Source organism: Heptranchias perlo, chromosome 36, assembly GCF_035084215.1.
Source record: "Heptranchias perlo isolate sHepPer1 chromosome 36, sHepPer1.hap1, whole genome shotgun sequence".
NCBI classification, from domain to species: Eukaryota; Metazoa; Chordata; class Chondrichthyes; order Hexanchiformes; family Hexanchidae; genus Heptranchias; species Heptranchias perlo.
In genome coordinates this window covers 24,544,939-24,570,163 of record NC_090360.1, presented here as the reverse complement: position 1 = coordinate 24,570,163, position 25,225 = coordinate 24,544,939, and the positions used below count along the sequence as shown (strand labels likewise).

The following is a 25,225-nucleotide window of genomic DNA, read 5'->3' as shown; positions in this document are numbered from 1 at the left end:
TTGATAATCTGTAACTATTATACTCTCCTATTGATAATCTGGAATTATTATACTCACTACTATTGATAATCTGTAACTATTACACTCGCTCCTATTGATTACCTGTAACTATTACACTCACTCCTATTGATAATCTGTAACTATTATACACTCTCCAATTGATAATCTGGAACTATTGTACTCGATCCTATTGATAAACTGGAACTATTACACTCTCTCCTATTGATAATCTGTAACTATTATACTCGATCCTATTGATTATCTGTAACAATTATACTCAATCCCACTCCACCAACCCATTGATATCTTCTCGGAGTCTACAGATATCCTCTTCACCACATGACCAATTTTTGTGTCGTCTGCAAACTTGCCAATCGTGCCTCCTACATTCAAGTCCAAATCATTAATATATACCACAAACAGCAAGGGACCCAACACTGAGCCCTGTGACACACCACTGGAAACGGATTTCCATTCACAAAGACATCCATCGACTTTTACCCTTTGTTTCCTGTTACTGAGCCAATTTTGGATCCAATTCGCCACATTTCCCTGTATGCCATGGACTTTTACCTTTCTGACCAGTCTGCCATGTGGGACCTTGTCAAATGCCTTACTAAAATCCATATAGACAACATCCACTGCACTACCCTCATCAATCCTCCTTGTCACTTCCTCAAAGAATTCAATCAGATTTGTAAGGCATGACCTTCCCTGAATCCATGCTGACTATCCCTGATTAAACTATGCCTTTTCAAGTGACAGTTTATCCTATCTCTCAGTATTGATTCTAATAGTTTGCCCACCACTGAGGTAAGACTGACCGGCCTATAGTTGTTCGGCCTTTCCCACGTACCCTTTTTAAACAATGGCACTACGTTTGCAGTCTTCCAGTCCTCCGGTACCTCCCCTGTATCTAGTGAGGATTGGAAAATTATCCTCAGAGCACCCGCTATTTCCCCCCTGGCTTCCTTCAATTGCCTAGGAAACAATCCATCCAACCCTGGTGACTTATCAACTTTTAAGGATTCCAGTTCCTCTATTACTTCCCCTTAATACTTCCTCTCTCACTAAGTTTATCCCATCTAATATTTCACACTCCTCCTCCTAAAATACAGTCCTCTGCATTGTCCCTCTCTTGTGAAGACAGACGCAAAGTATTCATTCAGAACCATACCAACATCTTCCGCCTCCACACACAGTTTACCTTTTTGGGCTCTAATAGGCCCTACTCTTCCCTTAGTTCCCTTCCTCCTGTTCTTTATGATTTGTAAAACATCTTTGGGTCTTTCTTGATTTTACTTGCCAATATTTTTTCATGCCCTCTCTTTGCTTTCCTAATTTCCTTTTTAATTTCACCCCTGCACTTTTTATACTCCTCTAGGCTTTCTGTAGTATTAAGTTCTCGGTGTTTGACATAAGCTTTCCTTTTTTGCCTTATCTTACCCCGTATGCTCCTTGACATCCAGGGGGCTCTAGATTTGGCAGCCCCACCCTTTTTCTTTGAGGGAACATGTTTTCTCTGAACCCCTTGAATCTCCCCCTTGAATGCCTCCCACTGCTCTGACACTGATTTACCTTCAAGTAGCTGTTTCCAGTCCACTTTTGCTAAATAATTTCTTAGCTTAGTAAAATTGGCCTTTCACCAAGTTGAGAACTTTTACTCCTGTTCTATCTTTGTCCTTTTCCATAACTATGCTAAAACTAACTGAATTATGATCACTACCACCAAAATGCTCTCCCACTCCTTCCACCTGCCCAACTTCATTCCCTAAAACTGAATCCGGAGCTGCCCCCTCTCTTGTTGGGCTTGCTACGTACTGGCTAAAAAAGTTCTCCTGAATGCAATTGAAGAATTTTGCACCCTCTATACCCTTCACACTGTTTATGTCCCAGTTAATATTCGGGTAGTTGAAATCCCCTACTATTACTGCATTACTGTTTTTGCACTTCTCAGAAATCTACCTATATATTTGCTGTTCTATCTCCCTCTGACTGTTTGGGGGTCTATCCTTCCCACTAGTTGGTGGCCTATAAAATACACTCAGTAGTGTAATGGCACCTCTATTGTTTCTTAACTCTTACCAATTAGATTCTGTCCTTGACCCCTCCAGGACATCCTCTCTATCCAGCACTGCAATATTCTCCTTAATCAATACTGCCACCCCCCCCTCCTTTTTTTTCCTTCCCTATCTTACCTGAACACCTTGTATCCAGGAATATTTAGTACCCAATCCGGCCCTTTTTTGGTCCAGGTCTCTGTTATCGCCATGACATCATATTCCCATGTGGCTATTTGCGCCTACAGTTCACCAACCTTATTTACCATGCTTCATCCGTTTATACACATGCACTGTAAACCTATGTTAGACCTTCTCGTATTCTCTCTTAGTACAGTATTAGGTGGGATCAGACTATTTCTTACTCTTATGCTATCTGTCTCTCTCAGTCCTTTGTGCACCTTGTTTCTCCTTTCTGATGCTACATCCTGGTGCCCACCCCCCTGCCACATTAGTTTAAACCCTCCCCCACAGCACTAGTGAACTTCCCCGTGTGGACATTGGTCCCAGCTCTGTTGAGGTGCAACCTGTCCGTCCTGAACAGATCCGTCCTGCCCCTGAACTGGTCCCAACGCCCCAGGAATCTGAAGCCCTCCCCCTTGCGCCATGTCTCTAGCTACGCATTAACAGCCTTGTCTTCCTATTCCTATACTCACTAGCGCGTGGCACTGGGAGTAATCCAGAGATTACTACCTTTGAGGTCCTGCTTTTTAACTTCCTCCGTAGCTCCTGAAATTCCGACCGCAAGACCTCGACCCTTTTCTTTCCTATGTCGTTGGTACCCACGTGGACCATGACTTCTGGCTGTTCACCTTCACCCTGTAGAATATTCTGCACCCTCTCCACGGTGTCCTTTACCCTGGCTTCATGAAGGCAACACACCAGGCGGGACTCACGTCGACGGTCACAGAAACGCCGGTCTGCCCCGCTGACTATCGAACCCCCTGTGTCTACTGCATTTCTACACTTCACTGTGCCCCCCTGTGCAGTCCTTTGCCCCATGATGCCATGCTCAGGACTGCACTCCTTCGAGGTGTCGTCACCCTCACTGGTATTCAATGCTGAGTTTGAGAGTGCCACACACCCAGAGGATTCCTGCACTGCCTGCCTCTTCCTGCCCTTTGGGATGGCCGCCCACTTGCTATCCTGAACTCTCTGTGGCTGCGGGGTGAGCACCTCCTGGAACGTACGATCCAGGAAACCTTCAGCCTCTCTTATGCTCTGCTGTGACTCCAGCCGCCCCTCAAACTCAGAAACCCTCAGCTTGAGCTCGAGCAACTGGAGGCATTTCCTGCACATGTGGCTCTCCAGGACACATGGAGCATCCTAAAGTTCCCACATGGCGCAGGAATTGCAGGCAGTGGGTCTCAGCTGCCCGTCCATTATATTTAGAATCTGGAATATTGATAATCTACAACTATTATACTCGCTCCTATTGGTAATCTGAAACTAACCTGCCGCTCCTGGTGATAATCTGAAACTATTATACTCGCTCTTATTGATAATCTACCTGACAAACTATTTTACGCATTCCTGATTTGAAGTGTTGAGCAGAGTTAGATAAACTTTGCAACCACAAAATATTCCTTAATTGCAATATTTTCTAAAGTTAATTATGTAATACTGTCGGGCCATTACTATTAACATTTCTATGACGTAGGTTTCCAGCTTGTTGATCACTGGGATCAGTCTCAGAATAATAACTTGCATGTTATATTTAGAATCATTCTGCATAGAAGGAGACCATTCGGCCCATCGTGTGTGAAACTTGAAATTGAAAATGTATGGTTGAAGAATAGGAACAGTTTAGATTTTGCATTCACTGATGAAACGAATAGGCACAGCACCCCGAATAGCTTAGAGGATAATGGTACTGCCTGACGTACAGCTAAGCGAACAAACTAGGAAGCCTGAGGTAGTAGATCAATTCCTGATCTGCACTAAGTTTGTGGATCTTGGCCAATCCAAAAGGTGGGATATTGTAATTGGTCTTCATGCTTCAGGCTAAGGATGGTCAAAAGTAGCCAGGGTTCCTGTTTGACCCCCTTCCCCAGTTAGAAAGTGCACTTGTTTGGACATGGGGTGTAGATAAACTGGGTCCAGCTGAGAGCAGCACTATAAAGCGGGGGAGAAACGAACGAAAGGAGCACTGTAAAGAGGGAGTAACGGCTGAGCTGAGCACTGTAAAGCTGGAGTAACGGCTGAGCAGAGCACTGTAAAGCTGGAGTAATGGCTGAGCAGAGCACTGTAAAGCTGGAGTAACGGCTGAGTAGAGCACTGTAAAGCGGGAGTAACGGCTGAGTGGAGCACTGTAAAGCTGGAGTAACGGCTGAGCGGAGCACTGTAAAGCGGGAGTAACGGCTGAGTAGAGCACTGTAAAACGGGAGTAACGGCTGAGTAGAGCACTGTAAAGCGGGAGTAACGGCTGAGCAGATCACTGTAAAGCGGGAGTAACGGCTGAGTAGAGCACTGTAAAGCGGGAGTAATGGCTGAGTAGAGCACTGTAAAGCGGGAGTAACTGTAAAGCCACTTTACAGTGCTCTACTCAGCCGTTACTCCCGCTTTACAGTGCTCCGCTCAGCCGTTTTTCCACCTTTACAGTGCTCCACTCAGCTGAGTAGAGCACTGTAAAGCGGGAGTAACGGCTGAGCAGAGCACTGTAAAGCGGGAGTAACGGCTGAGCAGAGCACTGTAAAGCTGGAGTAACGGCTGAGCAGAGCACTGTAAAGGTGGAAAAACGGCTGAGCGGAGCACTGTAAAGAGGGAGTAATGGCTGAGCGGAACACTGTAAAGAGGGAGTAACGGCTGAGCGGAGCACTGTAAAGAGGGAGTAACGGCTGAGCGGAGCACTGTAAAGCGGGAGTAACGGCTGAGCGGAGCACTGTAAAGCGGGAGTAACGGCTGAGCGGAGCACTGTAAAGCTGGAGTAACGGCTGAGCGGACCACTGTAAAGCGGGAGTAACGGCTGAGCGGAGCACTGTAAAGCGGGAGTAACGGCTGAGCGGAGCACTGTAAAGCGGGAGTAACGGCTGAGCGGAGCACTGTAAAGCGGGAGTAACGGCTGAGCGGAGCACTGTAAAGCGGGAGTAACGGCTGAGCGGAGCACTGTAAAGCGGGAGTAACGGCTGAGCGGAGCACTGTAAAGCGGGAGTAACGGCGGAGGGGAGCACTGTAAAACAAACGCAGAGAAAAATCTTGGGAAAAAATTCTGAAACTGAAAAAGTGACACCAGAGCAGAGGGAGGAGCGGCAGAGCCCAAGGAATTACTTAATTTATTGTATAATTAAGTCAAGTGTTTAATTTATTATAGAAATAAGGCAAGTATTTAAATAATTAATCAGATCTAAGGCGATAACATTAAAATGAACTAAATAGAGAATACTTAACAGTAAAGGGTTCGAATTTCATTAAATTAAAATCTGGCATATTTAAATAATAAATAGGAGTTAAGGAAATAATAAAATAAAGAAGTTTATAAACTAAAAACAAGGCTAATTAGCTACAAATTAATCTGAAATCAAGCTAAATTCATCTACTAAATATAATCTAGAGCACAAGTAATTGTATTATATCTAGAACTAAATTAATACTAATAAGTAATTAAAAGCTAGAAATGGCATTGCAGGCTATGTGTCAGGACTGTGATATGTGGGAGTCTGTTGACAGCGAGACTGTCCCGGATTGCCACTTCTGCAGGAAATGTCTCTGGCTTGAGACATTCCGACTCAGAGTCCTTGAGCTGGAGAGGAAGTTAGAGACAGTCCGACACATAAGGGAGGGGGAGGAATTTTTGGATTGTTTTCTCCAGAGTACAGTCACACCTCAGAGGTACAGGAAGGGGAGAATGTAACTGTTAGTCAACAGGGTAAGGGGAACCCAAGGAGAGGTAGAGAAGGAGGTCCTGCAGACACATGTCCTGTCCAACAGGTACAATGTAATTGATACCTGTGAGGATAAGGATGCAGCCAGAATTCTAACCACGGCATCGTGGGGCAGGAGGCAGTCCAAAATGGGGAAGAGCAGATTAGAAATGTTGTAGTCATAGGGGATTTGATAGTTAGGGGGATGGATAGCATCTTCTGCAATCGCGACCGAGGGTCCAGGAGGGTGTGTTGCCTACTGGTACAAGGGTAAAGGACATCGTGGAGCAACTGGAGAGGAACTTGGAAAGGGAGGGGGAGGATCCAGTTGTCGTGGTCCATGTTGGGACCAATGACATTGGAAAGAAAAGGGAGGAGGTCCTGCAAAGGGAATAGCAGAAGTTAGGAACTAAATTAAGAAAAAGGACCTCACGGATTCCTTCCCGAGCCATGTGCTAATTGGTATCGACGTAGGCAGATCAGGAAGGTGACTGCATGGCTGTGAGACTGATGTGGGAAAGAGAGGTTCCATTTCATGGGACACTGGCACCAGTACTGGGACAGGAAGGAGCTGTACCCCTGGGACAGGCTCCACCTGAACCGGAATGGGACCAGAGTCCGAGCGGAGAGGATAAATAGGGCGGGGCATAAGGCTTTAAACTAGTAAGCTGGGGGAGGAATCTGGTGAAAATAACATAAGTCTGAAGGTAAAAGAAATAGGAGATGGGAGTAAAGGTCAGCCCAAGGTAAAGAACAAGAGTAACATAAATGGTCAGGTAAAAATACAGTTATAGAACATGAGTACAAAATTACTGTTAATAATAAAGTGAGGGGAACGATCATTAAAATCAAATTAAATTACCTCTACAGCAATGTGCACAGCATCCGAAACAAAGGGGGGAACTGGAGGCAATAATTCAAAGCGAAGAGCCAGATATAGTCGGGATAACTGAAACATGGCTACATAAAGAACAGGACTGGCAGTGAAATATTGCAGGATATAACATATTTAGAAAGGATACAAAATTGACTAAGGGACAAGAAGCAGAGAGTAGTGGTAAACGGTTGTTTTTCAGACTGGCGGGAAGTATACAGTGGTGTTCCCCAGGGGCCAGTATTAGGACCACTGCTCTTTTTGATATATATTAATGACCTGGACTTGGATGTGGAGGGTATAATTTCAAAGTTTGCAGATGACACAAAACTTGGAAATGTAGAAAACAATGTGGAGGATAGTAACAGACTTCAGGAGGACACAGACAGACTGGTGAAATGGGCAGACACATGGCAGATGAAAGTAAACGCAGAGAAGTGATATGTTTTGGTAGGAAGAATGAGGTGAGGCAATATAAACCAAATGGTACAATTTTAAAGGGAGAGCAAGAACAGAGAGACCCGGGTGTTTATATACACAAATCTTTGACGGTGGCAGGACAAGTTGAGAAGGCCGTTGGAAAAGCATATGGGATACTTGGCTTTATAAATAATCGTATAGAGTTCAAAAACAAGGACGTTATGGTGAACCTTTATAAAACACTGGTTAGGCCTCAGCTGGAGTATTGTATTTAATTCTGGACACCACATTTTAGGAAGGATGCCAAGGCCTTAGAGAGGGTGCAGAGGGGATTTACTAGAATGTGGAGAGAGTGGAGAAGCTGGGGCTGTTCTCCTTAGAACAGAGAAGGTTAAGGGGAAATTTGATGGAGGTGTTCAAAATTATGAAGGGTTTTGATGGAGTAAATAAGGAGAAACTGTTTCCAGTGGCAGAAGGGTTGGTAACCAGAGGACACAGATTTAAAGTGATTGGAAAAAGAGGCAGAGGGGAGATGAGGGAACATTTTTTTATGCAGAGAGTTGTTATGATCTGGAATGCACTGCCTGAAAGGGTGGGAGAAGCAGATTCAATAATAGCTTTCAAAAGGAAATTGGATAAATACTTGAAGGAAAAAAATGGGGAATGAGCAGGTAATGGGATTAATTGGATAGCTCTTTCAAAGAGCCGGCACAGGCACATATGGGCCGAATGGCCTCCTCCTATGCTGTACCTACTATGATAGGGAAAGAAGAAGCGGGGTGGAGCAGTTGTACTAATTAGAGACAATATAATGATAAAAGAAAAAAGGGACATAACTAACATTAAGATAGAAACAGAATCCATATGGATTGAGACAAAGGATAAGAAGGGATCGATCATGTTAATAGGGATATTCTACAGACCACCTAATAGTGAAAGGGAAGTGGAGGATGAAATATGTAGACAAGTCTATGAAATGAATAAAAAAATATCAAATAATAATCACAGGAGATTTTAACTACCCCAAATAAACTGGCAAGAAGAGGTAGGGAAAGGAGAACGGAGTTTTTGCAATGTTTACAGGACTCCTTTATTACCGAGTATGTGGGAAGCCCAATAAAAGAGGAAGCACTTGTTGGATCCAGTAATGGGAAATGAATCAGTGCAGATAAGAGAAGTGAGCATAGGGGAACATCCAGGCAATAGCGATCAAAACACAATAAGGTTTAAAATAATGATTGAGAAAGACATAAGTAAGACAAAGACCAAAGAAATAGATTGGAAAAAAAGCTAATTTTAAGGGGATGAGAATGGAACTAGGAAGGGTAAACTGGAAAAAAAAATTGATGGAAAAAGAGAGCGAACAGCAGTGGGAAATATTTAAACGGTGATCAATAGAGTTCAGGAGAAATATATTCCTCTAAAAAAACAAGAACAAACTAACCAATAATGAAACACCACAGATGAATAAAGAGATAAGGGTAAAATTGAAACTAAAGAAAAAGGCATAAACTAAGTACATAGACAATAAAGGAGAGGATGACAAAAGGGAATAGGGAGAGATTAGGAAGGATGTCCAAAAAACAACTAGGAAAGCAAAGAGAAACTACAAAATTAAATTATCAAGGAATATAAAAATAAATAGTGAAATATTCTACATAAATAACAAAAGAAAAATCAGGATAGGGATAGGGCCACTAAGGGATACACACGATAAACTCACAGGAAATGACAGCGAAATGGCAGAAATATTGAATATTGACTTTGCCTCAGTATATACAAGAAGATGTGGGCATGAGATTAGAAGAAAAGATCTATAAAGATATAAAGATATTTAAGATAGAAAGGGGGGAGATAATTGATAAACTAATCAAACTTAGAGAGGATAAAACCCCGGTCCTGATGGATTGCATCCGTGCATATTAGAAGAAGTTATAGGAAGAGATAGCAGAGGCACAATTACATATATATAAGAATTCATTAGAAAGGGGAATAGTGCCAGAGGACTGGCGGACAGGTAATGTGATTCCTATAATTTAAAAAAGGAGATAGAACAAGTCCAGGGAACTATAAACCAATTAGATTAATGTCGGTGGTAGGAAAGATAATGGAATCTTTACTCAGATGTAATAGAAAAACATCTAGAAAATAAAAATGTAATAGAATAGTCAGCACAGATTTCAGAAAGGGAAGGCCATGCTTGACCAACCTTATTGAATTCCTTGAAGAAGTAACAGAAATGTAGGCAAGGGTAATGTAGATGTAATATATTTGTAGACTCATGACTAAGGTCAGAGCATGTGGAGTCAGGGGATAAGTAGCAGAATGGATCGCAAGCAGGCTACAAAACAGAAAACAGGGTAGGGGTTAAGGGTAGCTACTCAGACTGGCAAAAGGCGGGAAGTTGTGCTCCACAGGGATCGGTTCTGGGACCACTGTTGTTCACAATTTACATCAACGATTTGGACTCGGGAATCAGAAGTACAATTTCAAAATTTGCGGACGAGACAATATTGGGCGATTTGCCCACAAAGGAAGAATGTGTTATAATACAAGAAGGCATTAATAAACTTGCAGAATGGGTATGTAATTGGCAAATGAATTTCAATATAGATAAGTATGAGGTGGTGCATTTTGGTAGGAAGAATATGGAGGCCACATAATGCTTGGATAATAAGAGTTTAAATGGGGTAGAGAAGCTATCTGTACCCCTGTAGAGGGTACAGATACACCAATCACTAAAAGTAGCGACTCAGGTTAATAAGGCCATAAAAAAAAGGCAAACAAAGCATTGGGGTTCATTTCCAGAGGGATAGAATTGAAAAGTAGAGAAGTTATGTTAAACTTGTATAGAACCTTGGTTAGACCTCACTTGGAGTACTGTGAACAGTTCTATTCTCCATATTATAGAATAGATATAGAGGCACTGGAGAAGGTACAAAAAATAATCACAAGGATGATATCAGAACTGAGAGGATATACTTATCAGGAAAGGCTGAACACGCTGGGGCTCTTTTCTCTAGAAAAGAGACCTGATAGAATCTTTAAGATAATGACAGGGTAGACGTAGCGAAAATGTTTCCACTTGTGGGGGAGTCCAAAACTAGAGGTCATCAACATAAGATCATCACTAATAAATCCAATAGGGAATTCAGGAGAAACTTCTTTACCCAAAGAGTGGTGAGAATACGGAAGGCGCCACCACATGGAGTAGTTGAGGTGAATAGCATAGAAGCATTTAAGGGGAAACTAGATAAACACACAAAGGGGAAAGGAATAGAAGGGAACGCCGATAGGGTTGGATGATGTAGGGAGGGAGGAGGCTTGTGTGGAGCATGAATGCCGGCATAGACCATTTGGGCCGAATGGTATGTTTCTGTGCTGTAGGCTCGATGTAACTCGATGTGATGCCCAACAGGGTTGCAAAGCCTGTCAACAATCACTAGCCAAGGTTTTTATGTCGGGGATGCCCTATTATAGGCCATGAATTGAGTGTTCCCAATTGGAAAATTGAGGAGAGATCAGTAAGTGCCAGATCGGCTCAGTGATGGCACTCTCACCACTGAGTCAGAAGCCGCTGGGTTCAAACGCTGTTGGACTTGGGCACATAATCCAGGCTGACACTCCAGTGCAGTACTAAGGGAGTGCTGCATCAATGGAGGTGCCGTTTCAGATGGGATATTAAACGAGGTCCCATCTGTCTGTGTCTGCTCAGGTGGACATGAAAGATCCCATGGCAATTTTTGAAGAGTCCTGGGGCCAATATTCCTCCCTCAACCAGCACCAGCAAAACAGATTAACTTAATTTAACTAATTGAAGTATGTAGGACCTTGTTGTGTAAAAATTGTCTGCTGCATTTGCTTAGGTAACACTTATTATATTTCAAAAATAATTCATTGGTTGTGAAGCGCTTTGGGATATCTGGAGGACATGATAGATACTATACAAGTGCAAGTGCGATCGTTCTTTCATTTTACCTCAGTTTCAGTTCTCCAATTGGGATGGACATGGCGTAGGAAGTCCCTGCCATTTCGTGGGCACATGGCTGTAAATTAGTGCATGATGACATGATTCTATCATGCGCTCAAATTCCCTCATTTCTGTCCATTCCATTACCCGCCCAAACTAAGTGATGTTCGGAGTTGCTGGGTGCTGTGCTACATATAGAAATCAGTTTGAAGTAACGAGGACAGAGACGGTCACAGTATCCTTTTTCCTGTTTTGTGTCCTCTGTTGTCACTGAGGAGTAGAAAATATGCCTCACCACATCAGTATCCTTGTGGCTGTGGTGCAGCATTTGGCCTAGTTCTGCTGCCATTACACCACAATGGTATTCCCACTGGGAATTACCCTACATCTCTGCTTATTGGAGGAGGAATAGACATGTGCCAGGCAAGTCACATCACCCACCCAGCATAGAATTACATAGAATTTTGCAGCACAGAAATAGGCCTTTTGGCCTAACAGTTCTATGCTGGCGTTTATGCTCCATCCCACCCTATCAGCATATCCTTCTATTCCTTTCTCTCTCTTGTGTTTACCTCGCTTCCCCTTAAATACATCTATGCTATTTGCCTCAACTACTCCTTGTGGTAGCGAGTTCCGCATTCTAACCACTCTCTGAGTAAAGAAGTTTCTCTTGAATTCCTTATTGGATTTATTAGTGACTAGTTTTGGATTCCCCACAAGTGGAAACAACTTCTCTACGTCTCCCTATCAAACCCCTTCATAATTTTGAAGACCTCTATCAGGTCACTCCTCAGCCTTTTTTCTTGAGAAAAGAGCCTGTTCAGCCTTTCCTGATTGTTGTACCTCCTCAGGTCTGGTATCATCCTTGTAAATCTTTTTTGCACCTTCTCCAGTGCTTCTATATCCTTTTTGTAATTTGGAGACCAGAACTATGCACAGTGCTCTAAGTGTGGTCTGACCAAGGTTCTATATAAGTTTAACATAACTTCCCTGCTTTTGAATTCAATTCATCTAAAAATAAACCCCAGTGCTTTGTTTGTACTTTTTATCGCTTTGTTAACCTGCGTTGCTACTATTAATGATTTGTGAATCTGTACCCCTAGATCCCTTTGCGCCTCAACCCCATTTAGACTCTTTATTTTCCAAGCAGTATGTGGCCTCCTTTTTCCTCCTACCAAAATGCACCACCTCACACTTATCTATGTTGAAATTAGTTTACCATTTACACGCCCATTCTGCAAGTTTGTTAATGTCGTCTTGTATTTTGTTGCATTCTTCATCAGTATTAACTGTACCCCCATAATTTGGTGTCATCCGCAAATTTTGATATTGTACTTCAGAGTCCAAATCGTTATGTAAATTGTGAACAACAGTGGTCACTGCATCAATCGCTGTGGAACACCACTTCCCACCTTCTGCCAGTCTGAGTAACTACTTTTAACCCCTACTCTTTGATTTCTGGCTCGTAGCCAGCTTGCTATCCATTACTTGTCCCCTGACTCCACATGCTCTGACCTTAGTCATGAGACAACTATCGAAGGCCTTTTGAAAGTCCATGTATATTACATCCAATGCATTACCCTTGTCTGCTCTTTCTGTTACTTCTTCAAAGACTTCAATAAGGTTGGTCAAGCATGACCTTCCCTTTTGAAATGTTGGTGAGTAAACCTCCATGAGAAACGATGGGAAGTATTCAAAGTGGTATTCGGTATGATACAAAACCAGTACACACCCCCGAAAGGTAAAGGCTTCACTTATGCAGTTAAGCAGCCATGGTCAACAAACTAGGTAAGAGACAGTATTAAGCTAAAAGAGCAAATGATGGGACTTAAGATAGTTTCCACCCAGGATATTAAAAGACATAAAGGAAGGAATTGTGGATGAGTTAGCCATAGTTTTTCAAAGCTCTCTAGATTCTGGAATTGTGTCTATGGATTGGAGAAATGCAAAAATCTCTTCATTATTTAAGAAGTGAGGGAGGGAGAAACCATGTGATACAGACCCGTCAGTTTAACATCAGTTGTGGGGAATTTACAGGAATCCATCATCAGAGTCTGAGTGACTAACCACTTGAACGATTATGAGCTGATCAAACAGATTCTGCATTGATTTATGAAGGGTATCAAGGGATATGGAACCAAGGCGGGTAAATGGAGTTGAGATACAGATCACCCATGATCTAATTGAATGGCGGAACAGGCTCAAGGGGCTGAATGGCCTCCACCTGTTCCTCTGAAACTTCCAAGCAACCCCAACAAATTTCAGCCAGAATCAATTCAGTAGCAGGACCGATTCAGCCAGTCTCATTGGAACATAGGAACAGGAGTAGGCCATTCAGCCCCTCGAGCCTGTAGCAGTAGCAGGACTGTTTCAACCAGAACCAATTCAATAGCGGGACTGGTTCAGCCAGTATCAATTCAGTCAAAAGCAAAATAATGCGGATGCTGGAAATCTGAAATAAAAACAGAAAATGCTGGAAATACTCAGCAAGTCAGGAAGCATCTGTGAAGAAAGAAACAGTTATTGTTTCAGGTCAATGACCTTTCGTCAAAACTGGAAGAAGTTAAAGATTTAACAGTTTTTAAACGCGTACAGAGCCAGGGAAAGGGGAGGGAGGAGGGGAGGAAAGAACAAAAGGGAAGGTCTCTGATAAGGTGCAGGGCAGGAGTGATTAAATAACAAAACGGATGATGTTGCAAGGCAAGGAGGGTGGTAATAGGACAAGTAAAGAAACAAAAGATGGGTCCAGAGGAGCTGTAAATGGCAACAGCAGAACCATTACCAACTCCTGCTGTCTGAAAAAATGGGACCAGTGGTTATGATCTGAAGTTATTGAAATCAGTTCAATATCAATTGAGTAGCTGGCCTGCTCGTTGTAGCACTAAGCCATACAGCTCACATAAGTCTGAGTCTGATCCTTGGCCTGTTCTGAGTTAGCCAGGCAACAGTTGGGGTGTTACAATGAGCCTCAGCATTTCTGGGCTAGGGAAAGAAAACAAATCAGCCAGAGCTGCCGCTTCTGATTGCTCTCTAATGACTCCTGCTAAAAGTGCACATCTGTACATTGAGTGAGGGATGTGATACCCCCAAATATCTTGCTGACATCATTAGACAAGACTGTCACAAAAAGAACAGCTGAGGTGAGAGACCAGAGGACTCAGTTCTTTGATGAGGTAATGGAAACGGCTGATGAGGGTAGTGCAGCTGATGTTGTGTATATAGACTTTCAAAAGGCATCAGATAAAGTACCACAAAATATATTAATGACCTGGACTTAGATATACAAGGTATAATTTCAAAGTTTGCAGATGACACAAAACTCAGAAATGTAGTAAACAATGTGGGGGATAGTAACAGACTTCAGGATGACATAGACAGACTGGTGAAATGGGCAGACACGTGGCAGATGAAATTAAACGCAGAGAAGTGTGAAGTGATGCATTTTGGTAGAAAGAACGAGGAGAGGCAATATAAACTAAATGGTACAATTTTAAAAAGAGTGCATGAACAGGGAGACCTGGGGGTGTATGTACACAAATCTTTGAAGGTGGCAGGACAAGTTGAGAAGGCCATTAAAAAAGTATATGGGATCCTGGGCTTTATTAATAGAGGCATAGAGTACAAAAGCAAGGAAATCAAGCTGAACCTTTATAAAACACTGGTTAGGCCTCAGCTGGAGTATTGTGTTCAATTCTGGGCACCACACTTTAGGAAGGATGTCAAGGCCTTAGAGAGGGTGCAGAGGGGATTTACTAGCATGATTCCAGGGATGAGGGATTTCAGTTGTGTGGAGAGACTGGAGAAGCTGGGATTGTTCTCCTTAGAGCAGAGAAGGTTGAGCGGTATTCAATAGAGGTGTTCAAAATCACCAAGGGTTTTGATAGAGTAAATCAGGAAAAACTGTTTCCAGTGGCAGAAGGGTCGGTAAGCAGAGGACACAGATTTAAGGTGATTGGCAAAAGAACCCGAGGCGACATGAGGAAACTTTTTTTTACACAGCGAGTTGTAATGATCTGGAACTCACTGCCTGAAAGGGCGGTGGAAGCAGATTCAATAGTAACTTTCATAAGAGAATTGGATAAATACTTGAAGGGACAAGATTTACAGGGTTGTGTAGAAAGAGCAGGGGAGTGGGATTAATTGGATAGCTCTTTCATAGAGCCGGCACAGGCACAATGGGCCGAGTAGCCTCCTTCCATGCTGTACTCCTGGTGTCCATGGAAATTTTCCCCATCAAGAGGCATGGCCTTCAGGAGAGGAAGAGAAAGAAAGTGTGAGATTTTGAAAATGTAGACCTGTGAGGGGTGGGTAGAATGTAAAGCTTAAACCAAATAATTCTGACAGACAATGCAAGTAATTCAGTGAACCTAGTCACAGAAAGGGCAGGGCTGCAGTCTGTCAGGCTGAGAGTGTTGCTAATAACAGGCAGCTAACTTTTATTTATTTTTTCCCTAGAAAATGCGAATGCGTTCAAACCGAGCTCACAGTGCAGTTATAGATGAGACGAGCCATCTGCCTCCAAGAGACAGGTTTCTGGGGCACGAATACTTTACCAGGCCCAAAACCACACACACATTTCGGGTAAGGAGGAACATTCCGGGTAAGATTTGACTTTGCTAATGGCTCAACAGGTTTAACCAATGGGCAGCTGAGCCACACTGACCAGAAAGGTCTCCGGTTGGACTCTTGGTCTGGAAGTTAACCGAATCGAATGGTAGAGGAGCTGGAGTTGTCCCCGTTTGATCGAAGTTAAGGAAGAGAAAATGGACCAGAATGTCTCCTGTTGATTGATGACAGTGACCCTGCTGGAAAGCACATGTGGGTAGATATCGGGTGAGGGCAGCATTTGGCAGAAGAGCTCATGGCACTTGCACAAGGTATGAGAGGTTCACTGGAGCCTGTAAAACTGGACCCCAGCAAGCAGTCAAAACCTTCAGGGGAGGAGGGGAGAAAAGTCAAAAACAATGGATGTAAGAATTCCTAGGAAAAGGCCATTTGACCAAACAGGCTTGATCTGAAACCCACCTTCTCTCCATATGTCGGTCCTTTCTCTCTCCAGAAACACATCCAAAGCTTCTCTATTTCAAGGAAATGAACTCTGCCTTTGTTAAACTAAAAAGAAAATTTTGGAAGCATTCAGCAGGTCAGACAGCATCTGTGAAGAGAACAGATGAATTAATATTAACAAAACTGGAGGATATTACAAGTTAACAGCAGTTACAAAGAGGGGGGAGGGCTCAGGCAGATATAATAATAAAAGTGAAAGTAGTCCAAAGATAAGAAAAAGGGACGAGAACAAAGTCCACATCATCAATAGTGTTAATGGTAATATAAATACTTCAAGTTCAGAAAAAAATATAGGAAATAATAATGGAAATAATAATAGGAAATGATTAAAAAATATGACAGGAGTGATGAAAAACATAAATGTGATAAATTAAAAAGTGTGGGAGATAAAACATCAGGGCAAAAGGGCAGGGCAGGGTCTGGGCGACCGCTGGACAGACCAGGAGGACCAGGCAGGTAGTGCAGGAGTCCCCTGAGGGCATCTCACTCTCTAACCAGTGTTCTGTTCTGAATACTGGTGGGGGAGAGGGTTCCTCTGCAGACTGCAGCCAGAGGCAAGTCCACAGCACCATGGGTGGCTCAGCTGTACAGGAGGGGAGGAGGAAGGTCAGGAGAGCAATAGTGATAGGGGATTCTATAGTTAGGGGAACAGACAGGAGTTTCTGCAGCCACAGACATTCAGGATGGTTTGTTGCCTCCCTGGTGCCAGGGTCAAGGATGTTACCTAGCGGCTGCAGAACATTCTGGAGGGGTGAGTGAACGTGGTCTATATCGGTACCAACGACATAGGTAGAAAGAGGGATGAGGTCCTGCAGGCAGATTTTAAGGAGTTAGGAAAGAGATTAATAAGCAGGACCTCAAAGGTAGTAATCTCCGGATTACTCCCGGTGCCTCACGCTAGTGAGTATAGAAATAGGAGGATAGAGCAGATGAATGTGAGGCTGGTGAGATGGTGTTGGAGGGAGGGCTTTAGATTCCTGGGGCATTGGGACTGGTTCTGGGGGAGGTGGGACCTGTACAAGCTGACGGGTTACACCTCAACAGGGTCGGGACCAATATCCTCATGGGGAGGTTTGCTAGTGCTGTTGGGGAGGGTTTAAACGAGCTTGGCAGGGGGATGGGAACCTGAGCGTAGATTCAGCAGGGAGAGAAGCAAAGCTGGAAATGGAAAGCTGGAAACAGAAAATTAGTCAGTGAGTTTGGAAGGCAGAGGAAACAAAGGTTAGAAAATAAACAACAAAGGAGTTTGATAGTGCTCAATGCAAGGAGTATAGTGAATAAGGCAGGTAAGCTAAGGGCACAGATAGACACGTGGAAGTACGATATATTAGCTATTACAGGGACATGGCTTAAACAGGGGCAGAAATGACAGCTCAACGTTCCTGGTTACAGGGTTTTCAGACGAGATGGAGAGGGGGATATAAAAGGAGGGGGGGTGGCAATATTGGTTAAAGAAACAATTATGGCCATGAGAAGGAATTATATGTTATAAGGATCAACAAATGAGGCCATATGGGTTGAGCTAAAGAACAAAAAAGGGGCAATCACACTTCATGGATTTGTTAAGGGAAGGTCGTGTCTGACTAACTTGATTGAATTTTTTGAGCAGGTAACCAGGAGGGTCGATGAGGGTAACGCAATTGATGTAGTCTACATGGATTTTAGCAAGGCTTTTGACAAGGTTCCACTTGGTCAAAAAAGTAAAAGCCCATGGGATCCAAGGGAAAGTGTCCAGTTGGATCCAAAATTGGCTCAGTGGCAGGAAGCAAAGGGTAATGGTTGACGGGTGTTTTTGCAACTGGAAGGCTGTTTCCAGTGGGGTTCCACAAGGCTCAGTACTCAATCCCTTGCTTTTTGTGGTATATGTTAATGATTTGGACTTGAATGTCGGGGGCATGATTAAGAAGTTTGCAGGTGATACAAAAATTGACCATGTGGTTGATAGTGAGGAGGAAAGCTGCAGACCACAGGGAGATATCAATGGACTGGTCAGGTGGGCAGAAAAGTGGCAAATGGAATTCAATCCGGAGAAGTGTGAAGAAATGCATTTGGGGAGGGCAAACGAGGCAAGGGAATACACAATAAATGGGAAGATACTGAGAGGTGTAGAGGAAGTGAGGGGCCTTGGAGTGCATATCCACAGATCCCCGTAAGGTGGCAGAACAGGTAGATGAGGTGGTTTAAAAGGTATACGGGATACTTTCCTTTACTAGCCGAAACATAGAATATAAGAGCAAGGAGGTCATGTTAAAACTGTATAAAACAGTGGTTAGGCCACAGCTTGAGTACTGTGTACAGTTCTGGTCACCACATTACAGGAAAGATGTGATTGCACTAGGGAAGGTACAGAGGAGATTTACGAAGATGTTGCCAGGACTGGAGAATTTTAGCTATGAGGAAAGATTGGATAGGCTGGGGTTGTTTTCTTTGGAACAAAGGAGGCTGAGGAGAGATTTAATTGAGATATATAAAATTACAATGGGTCTAGATAGAGTGGACAGGGAGGACCGATTTCCCTTAACAGCGGGTCAGTGACCAGGGGGCATAGATTTAAAGTAATTGGTAGAAGGATTGGAGGGAGCTGAGGAGAATTGTTTTCACCCAGAGGGTGGTAGGGGTCTGGAACTCACTGCCTGAAAGGGTGGTAGAGGCAGAAACCCTCAACTCATTTAAAAAAATACCTGGATGTGCACTTGAAGTGCCGTAACCTATAGGGCTACGGACCAAGTGCTGGAAAATGGGACTAAGCTGGATAGCTCTTTTTCAGCCGACACGGACACGATGGGCCGAATGGCCTCCTTCTGTGCCGTAACTTTGTATGATTCTATGAAAAAGCACCACCTCACATTTATCTATATTGAAATTAATTTGCCAATTACATTACACAATAGTGGATAAGGATAAAGTACCAAAGATACAAGACTAAAGACTGACAAATCCCCAGGGCCTGATGGTTTCCACCCCAGAGTATTAAAAGAAGTAGGTGAGGAAATTGTAGATGCTTTAGTCATCATCTTCCAAAACTCTCTTGATTGAGGAATTGTCCCCTTGAATTGCAAAATTGCCAATATCTCCATTATTTAAGAAGGGTGGGAGAGATAAACTAGGAAATTATAGGCCAATAGTCTATCATCTGTTGTGGGGAAGTTACTAGAATCTATTATTAGGGACAGAGTGACTGAGCACTTGGATAAATATGAACTGAAATCATAGATTTGTAAAGGATTGTTCATGTCTAATGATCCTAGTTAATTTTTTGAGGAGGTAACTAACATGGTAGATAAGGGAGCGTCTATGGATGTTATTTACATGGACTTCCAGAAGGCATTCTACACGGGTCCACATTTGTTAACGATTGTTAACAAAAATTGAATTGGAGGCAACCTATTGACTTGGGTAGGAAATTGGTTAGGTTAAAGATAATTTAAAATCATAGACTGGTTACAGCGCAGAAGGAGGCCATTTGGCCCATCGAGCCAATGCTGGCTCTTTGTAAGAGCAGTCCAGTTAGTCCTACTCCCCTGCTCTAAAAGCCTAATGGAATGTTGGCCCTTTTCTCATGGGGTCTGGACTACAAAGCGGTAGAAGTTATGTTACAGCTGTTCAGAGCTTTGATTAGTCCCCATCTGGAGTACTGTGTTCAGTTCTGGGCACTGAACCTCAGGAAGGATATATTGGCCTTGGAGTGAATGCAGCGCAGATTCACCAGAATGATACCGGGCCAAAAAGGGTTAAATTAAGAGGACGGGTTGCATAGATTAGCCTTGTATTCCCTTAAATATAGAAGATTAAGGGGTGATCTAATTGAGGTGTTTAAGATGATTAAAGGAGTTGATAGGGTAGATAGAGAGAAACTATTTCCTCTGGTGGGGGAGTCCAGAACAAGGGGGCATAACCTTAAAATTAAAGCCAGGCCATTCAGGGGTGATGTCAGAAAGCACTTCTTCACACAAGGAGGAGTGGAAATCTGGAACTCTCTCCCCTAAAAAGTTGTTGAGACTGGGGGACAACTGAAAATTTCAAAACTAATATTAATGGATTTTTTTTTAGGCAAGGGTATTAAAGGTTACAGAACCAAGGCGGGTAGATGGAGTTAAGATACAGATCAGCCATGATCGATTTGAATAGTGGAACAGCCTCGAGAGGCTGAATGGCCTATTTCTGTACCTATGAGCCATGGTGTAACTGAGGGAGCGGTTCCTTCGGAAAGCTGGAAGAGGAAGTGCAGATATGTTTGGTGGTGGAATCACATTTGAATTGTCGGAAATTGCATAAGAGGATCTGTGCAGTTGTTGCACGTAAAGCAGTAACCAATCAACGCACCACTAGCTTTTACAATGCGAGCGACATCTGACGTGCAGTCTCCATGGACTGGCACCACGCTGCATAGCTTGCAGTCATTCATACAGTCACTCGATGGGGGTATCCTGTGGTAGGGGCGCAGTTGATGGGGGTATCCTGTGGTAGGGGCGCAGTTGATGGGGGTATCCTGTGGTAGGGGCACAGTTGATGGGGGTATCCTGTGGTAGGGGCACAGTTGATGGGGGTATCCTGTGGTAGGGGCACAGTTGATGGGGGTATCCTGTGGTAGGGGCACAGTTGATGGGGGTATCCTGTGGTAGGGGCACAGTTGATGGGGGTATCCTGTGGTAGGGGCACAGTTGATGGGGGTATCCTGTGGTAGGGGCACAGTTGATGGGGGTATCCTGTGGTAGGGGCACAGTTGATGGGGGTATCCTGTGGTAGGGGCACAGTTGATGGGGGTATCCTGTGGTAGGGGCGCAGTTGATGGGGGTATCCTGTGGTAGGGGCACAGTTGATGGGGATATCCTGTGGTAGGGGCACAGTTGATGGGGGTATCCTGTGGTAGGGGCGCAGTTGATGGGGGTATCCTGTGGTAGGGGCACAGTTGATGGGGGTATCCTGTGGTAGGGGCGTGGTGATGGGGGTATCCTGTGGTAGGGGCGCGGTGATGGGGGTATCCTGTGGTAGGGGCGCTGTTGATGGGGGTATCCTGTGGTAGGGGCACAGTTGATGGGGATATCCTGTGGTAGGGGCACAGTTGATGGGGGTATCCTGTGGTAGGGGCACAGTTGATGGGGGTATCCTGTGGTAGGGGCGCAGTTGATGGGGGTATCCTGTGGTAGGGGCACGGTGATGGGGGTATCCTGTGATGGGGGTATCCTGTGGTAGGGGCGCAGTTGATGGGGGTATCCTGTGGTAGGGGCACAGTTGATGGGGGTATCCTGTGGTAGGGGCGCAGTTGATGGGGGTATCCTGTGGTAGGGGCACGGTGATGGGGGTATCCTGTGATGGGGGTATCCTGTGGTAGGGGCGCAGTTGATGGGGGTATCCTGTGGTAGGGGCACAGTTGATGGGGGTATCCTGTGGTAGGGGCACAGTTGATGGGGGTATCCTGTGGTAGGGGCACAGTTGATGGGGGTATCCTGTGGTAGGGGCGCAGTTGATGGGGGTATCCTGTGGTAGGGGCACAGTTGATGGGGATATCCTGTGGTAGGGGCACAGTTGATGGGGGTATCCTGTGGTAGGGGCGCAGTTGATGGGGGTATCCTGTGGTAGGGGCACAGTTGATGGGGGTATCCTGTGGTAGGGGCGTGGTGATGGGGGTATCCTGTGGTAGGGGCGCGGTGATGGGGGTATCCTGTGGTAGGGGCGCTGTTGATGGGGGTATCCTGTGGTAGGGGCACAGTTGATGGGGATATCCTGTGGTAGGGGCACAGTTGATGGGGGTATCCTGTGGTAGGGGCACAGTTGATGGGGGTATCCTGTGGTAGGGGCGCAGTTGATGGGGGTATCCTGTGGTAGGGGCACGGTGATGGGGGTATCCTGTGATGGGGATATCCTGTGGTAGGGGCACAGTTGATGGGGGTATCCTGTGGTAGGGGCACAGTTGATGGGGGTATCCTGTGGTAGGGGCGCAGTTGATGGGGGTATCCTGTGGTAGGGGCACGGTGATGGGGGTATCCTGTGATGGGGGTATCCTGTGGTAGGGGCGCAGTTGATGGGGGTATCCTGTGGTAGGGGCACAGTTGATGGGGGTATCCTGTGGTAGGGGCACGGTGATGGGGGTATCCTGTGATGGGGGTATCCTGTGGTAGGGGCGCAGTTGATGGGGGTATCCTGTGGTAGGGGTGCGGTGATGGGGGTATCCTGTGATGGGGGTATCCTGTGATGGGGGTATCCTGTGATGGGGGTATCCTGTGGTAGGGGCGCTGTTGATGGGGGTATCCTGTGGTAGGGGCGCGGTGATGGGGTTATCCTGTGATGGGGTTATCCTGTGATGGGGTTATCCTGTGATGGGGGTATCCTGTGATGGGGGTATCCTGTGATGGGGGTATCCTGTGGTAGGGGCACAGTTGATGTTTCTCTACTTTTCCCAATTTTTCCAGCATTTCTTGTTGAGCTGCCTGATTTAGGGTCAAATTACTTTCTTTAACCGGAGCTTGACTCTGGACGTACTCTCCGTGGCCTTCCAGCGTCTCAATACGCTTTTCACTAGCCCTCCTGTTTCCAATTATCTCGAGATTTCCCAACTGTTCCTTTACCTCTTTCAGCTCCCTCTTTAGATTAGATACCTCTGTTTCTAACGCTTGCTTTTCCTTCTCATCATTTTCTTTTTGTTTGCTGAGGTTTAATAGCCGTACGGCTTCAGCCTGCTTTGTTTTTAGTTTCGGCCTCTCTTCGAACATCTGTATCCACCTATCATATGCTTCAAAGGGGTCTGACTGATGGTCCTCTCCCGGGAACAATTCCTCTCTCCTTGGTAACTCCTTTGCTTTGTATTCTTGAACTGCTGCTTCCATTTTTATATTCCACCTGCCTCTGCCGAGAAAACCCTGTTTCTGCTCAGACGTTGGACACAGTATTTTACTCTTTATTAGTCTGACTACATCGGGCCCCTGTTTGAGCACCACTTTCTGCAGGGATACAGATGTTCCAGTGATTCGAGAACCTGAACAATAGTCAGTCAAAGAAAGTCACACTTACGCGGTAGGTTATTTAATCAATTCACACAAGCATCAAGCAAATTAAGCAATACATACAGCCTTAAAAGCTAAGGATTTCAGCATCAAGGCAGTTAGTGAGCAACTCTCTGTAGCTCTTGAGCTTCTTCTTCTTGAACATCCCTCCTCTAGGTGAAGCTTCGTCAAGCTCCTCTGACTGCAGTAAAGGATCTGCCACAATGTCCCAATTGGGAAGTGAGAGAAAGTTAAGAGAAGTCCCATTTTGGCCTCTCACCCACCGTTACATTATGATGGATGAGTGGCTGGACCACTCAAACTGTGTGAACCCAGGTGCAGTAGTTTCTAACTGTCTCAGCACTGTCTTTCTAAGTCAGTTGTTTTGAAAACTAAAGTTGTTCGAAGCTTCTGCAAATTGTTGCTGTCATTCTTATCAGTTGTTGTTGAAAACCTAAGCTTGTTGAAGGTTCTACACATTGCTGCTTTGCAGTTTTAAGTTTACAATGTCCAAATGTAATGTCCAAAGGGGCAAAGTTAACCGTTTCCTTCAAATGTAATGTCCAAAGGTATTTCACAATGTTCAAGGAGTTATAACCCCTGCTCTTCCTGTGGTACGGACACAGTTTATGAGGGAATATCTTCTGTCCTAGTCAGCGTTAGTCTCGGCAACGGAGTCGGCATCCGTCTCGGCATCCGTCTCGGCATCCGTCTCGGCGTCCGTCTCGGCGTCCGAGTCGGCGTCCGTCTCGGCGTCCGTCTCGGCGTCCGTCTCGGCGTCCGTCTCGGCGTCCGTCTCGGCGTCATTCTCGGCGTCCGAGTCGGCGTCCGAGTCGGTGTCAGTCTCGGTGTCCGAGTCGGCGTCAGTCGCTCAAAAATAACAAACATATTCCTGTGGTCTTTTCCAGTCAGATATTTCTTGCCACCGGTCCTTCACAGCTCTGGATTATGCTCACCAGTCACCTGCTGGCAGGAGGTCTGAGGGGCCAGGTAATTCACATTGTGATTTTAACTGCTTAACTTCTATTTTGGCAATCTCTTGCATTCCCCTACATTCCCTCTGAAGTGGGAAAGAAGCAGTTCACCAAGATGTTTTTAGTCCTGCAGATAGAAAGACTGAGTTAGTTCAGCAGTGGCCCAGTGGGTAAATCACCTCCTGATATCGAGTCCTACAGACAAGTAAGGTCCAAAGAAAGAAAGAAGAACTTACATTCAGATAGTTCATTTCACAATCTCAGGACATCCCAAAGCACTTTACAGCCAGTGAAGTACTTTTGAAGTGTAGTAACTGGATTTGTTAAAGGCAAATTATGTTTAACTAACTTGATTGAGTTTTTTGATGAGGTAACAGAAAAGGTTAATGGGGTGTATATGGACTTTCAAAAGGCATTTGATAAAGTGCCACCTAATGGGCTTGTCAGCAAAGTTGAAGTCCATGGAATAAAAGGGTCAGTCGCAGCATGGATACAGAATTGGCTAAGTGACAGGAAACAGAGAGTAGCAGTGAACGGTTGTTTTTCAGACTGGAGGGAGGTGTACAGTGGTGTTCCCCAGGGGTCGGTACTAGGACCACTGCTTTTCTTGATATGTATTAATGACTTGGACTTGGGTGTACAATTTCAAAATTTGCAGATGACGCAAAACTTGGAAGTGTGGTGAACAGTGAGGAGGATAGTGATTGACTTCAAGAGGACAGAGACAGGCTGGTGGAATGGGCAGACACATGGCAGATTAAATTTAACACAGAGAAGTGCGAAGTGATACATTTTGGCAGGAAAAACGAGGAGAGGCAATATAAACTGAAGGGTACAATTCTAAAGGGTTACAAGAGAGAGAAACCTGGGGGTATATGTGCACAAATCGTTGAAGGTGGCAGGATGGGTTGAGAAAGCAGTTAAAAAAGCATATGGGATCCTGGGCTTTATAAATAGAGGCATAGAGTACAAAAGCAAGGAAGTTATGTTGAACCTTTATAAAACACTGGTTCGACCACA

At 44.6% G+C, this 25,225-nt stretch overlaps 1 protein-coding gene across 3 annotated transcripts in view; it reads left to right on the top strand.

Annotated features, from left to right (window-relative positions):
- Positions 1 to 25,225, top strand: part of fam149b1 (family with sequence similarity 149 member B1) — a 155,975-nt gene that overhangs the window by 109,808 nt on the left and 20,942 nt on the right. For all 3 annotated transcript variants that reach the window (XM_067972776.1, XM_067972775.1, XM_067972777.1), the window contains 2 exons: positions 15,640 to 15,765; positions 24,140 to 24,221. In XM_067972776.1, the coding sequence (XP_067828877.1) occupies positions 15,640 to 15,765; positions 24,140 to 24,221 (208 nt within the window). The remainder of the gene's footprint in view (positions 1 to 15,639; positions 15,766 to 24,139; positions 24,222 to 25,225) is intronic.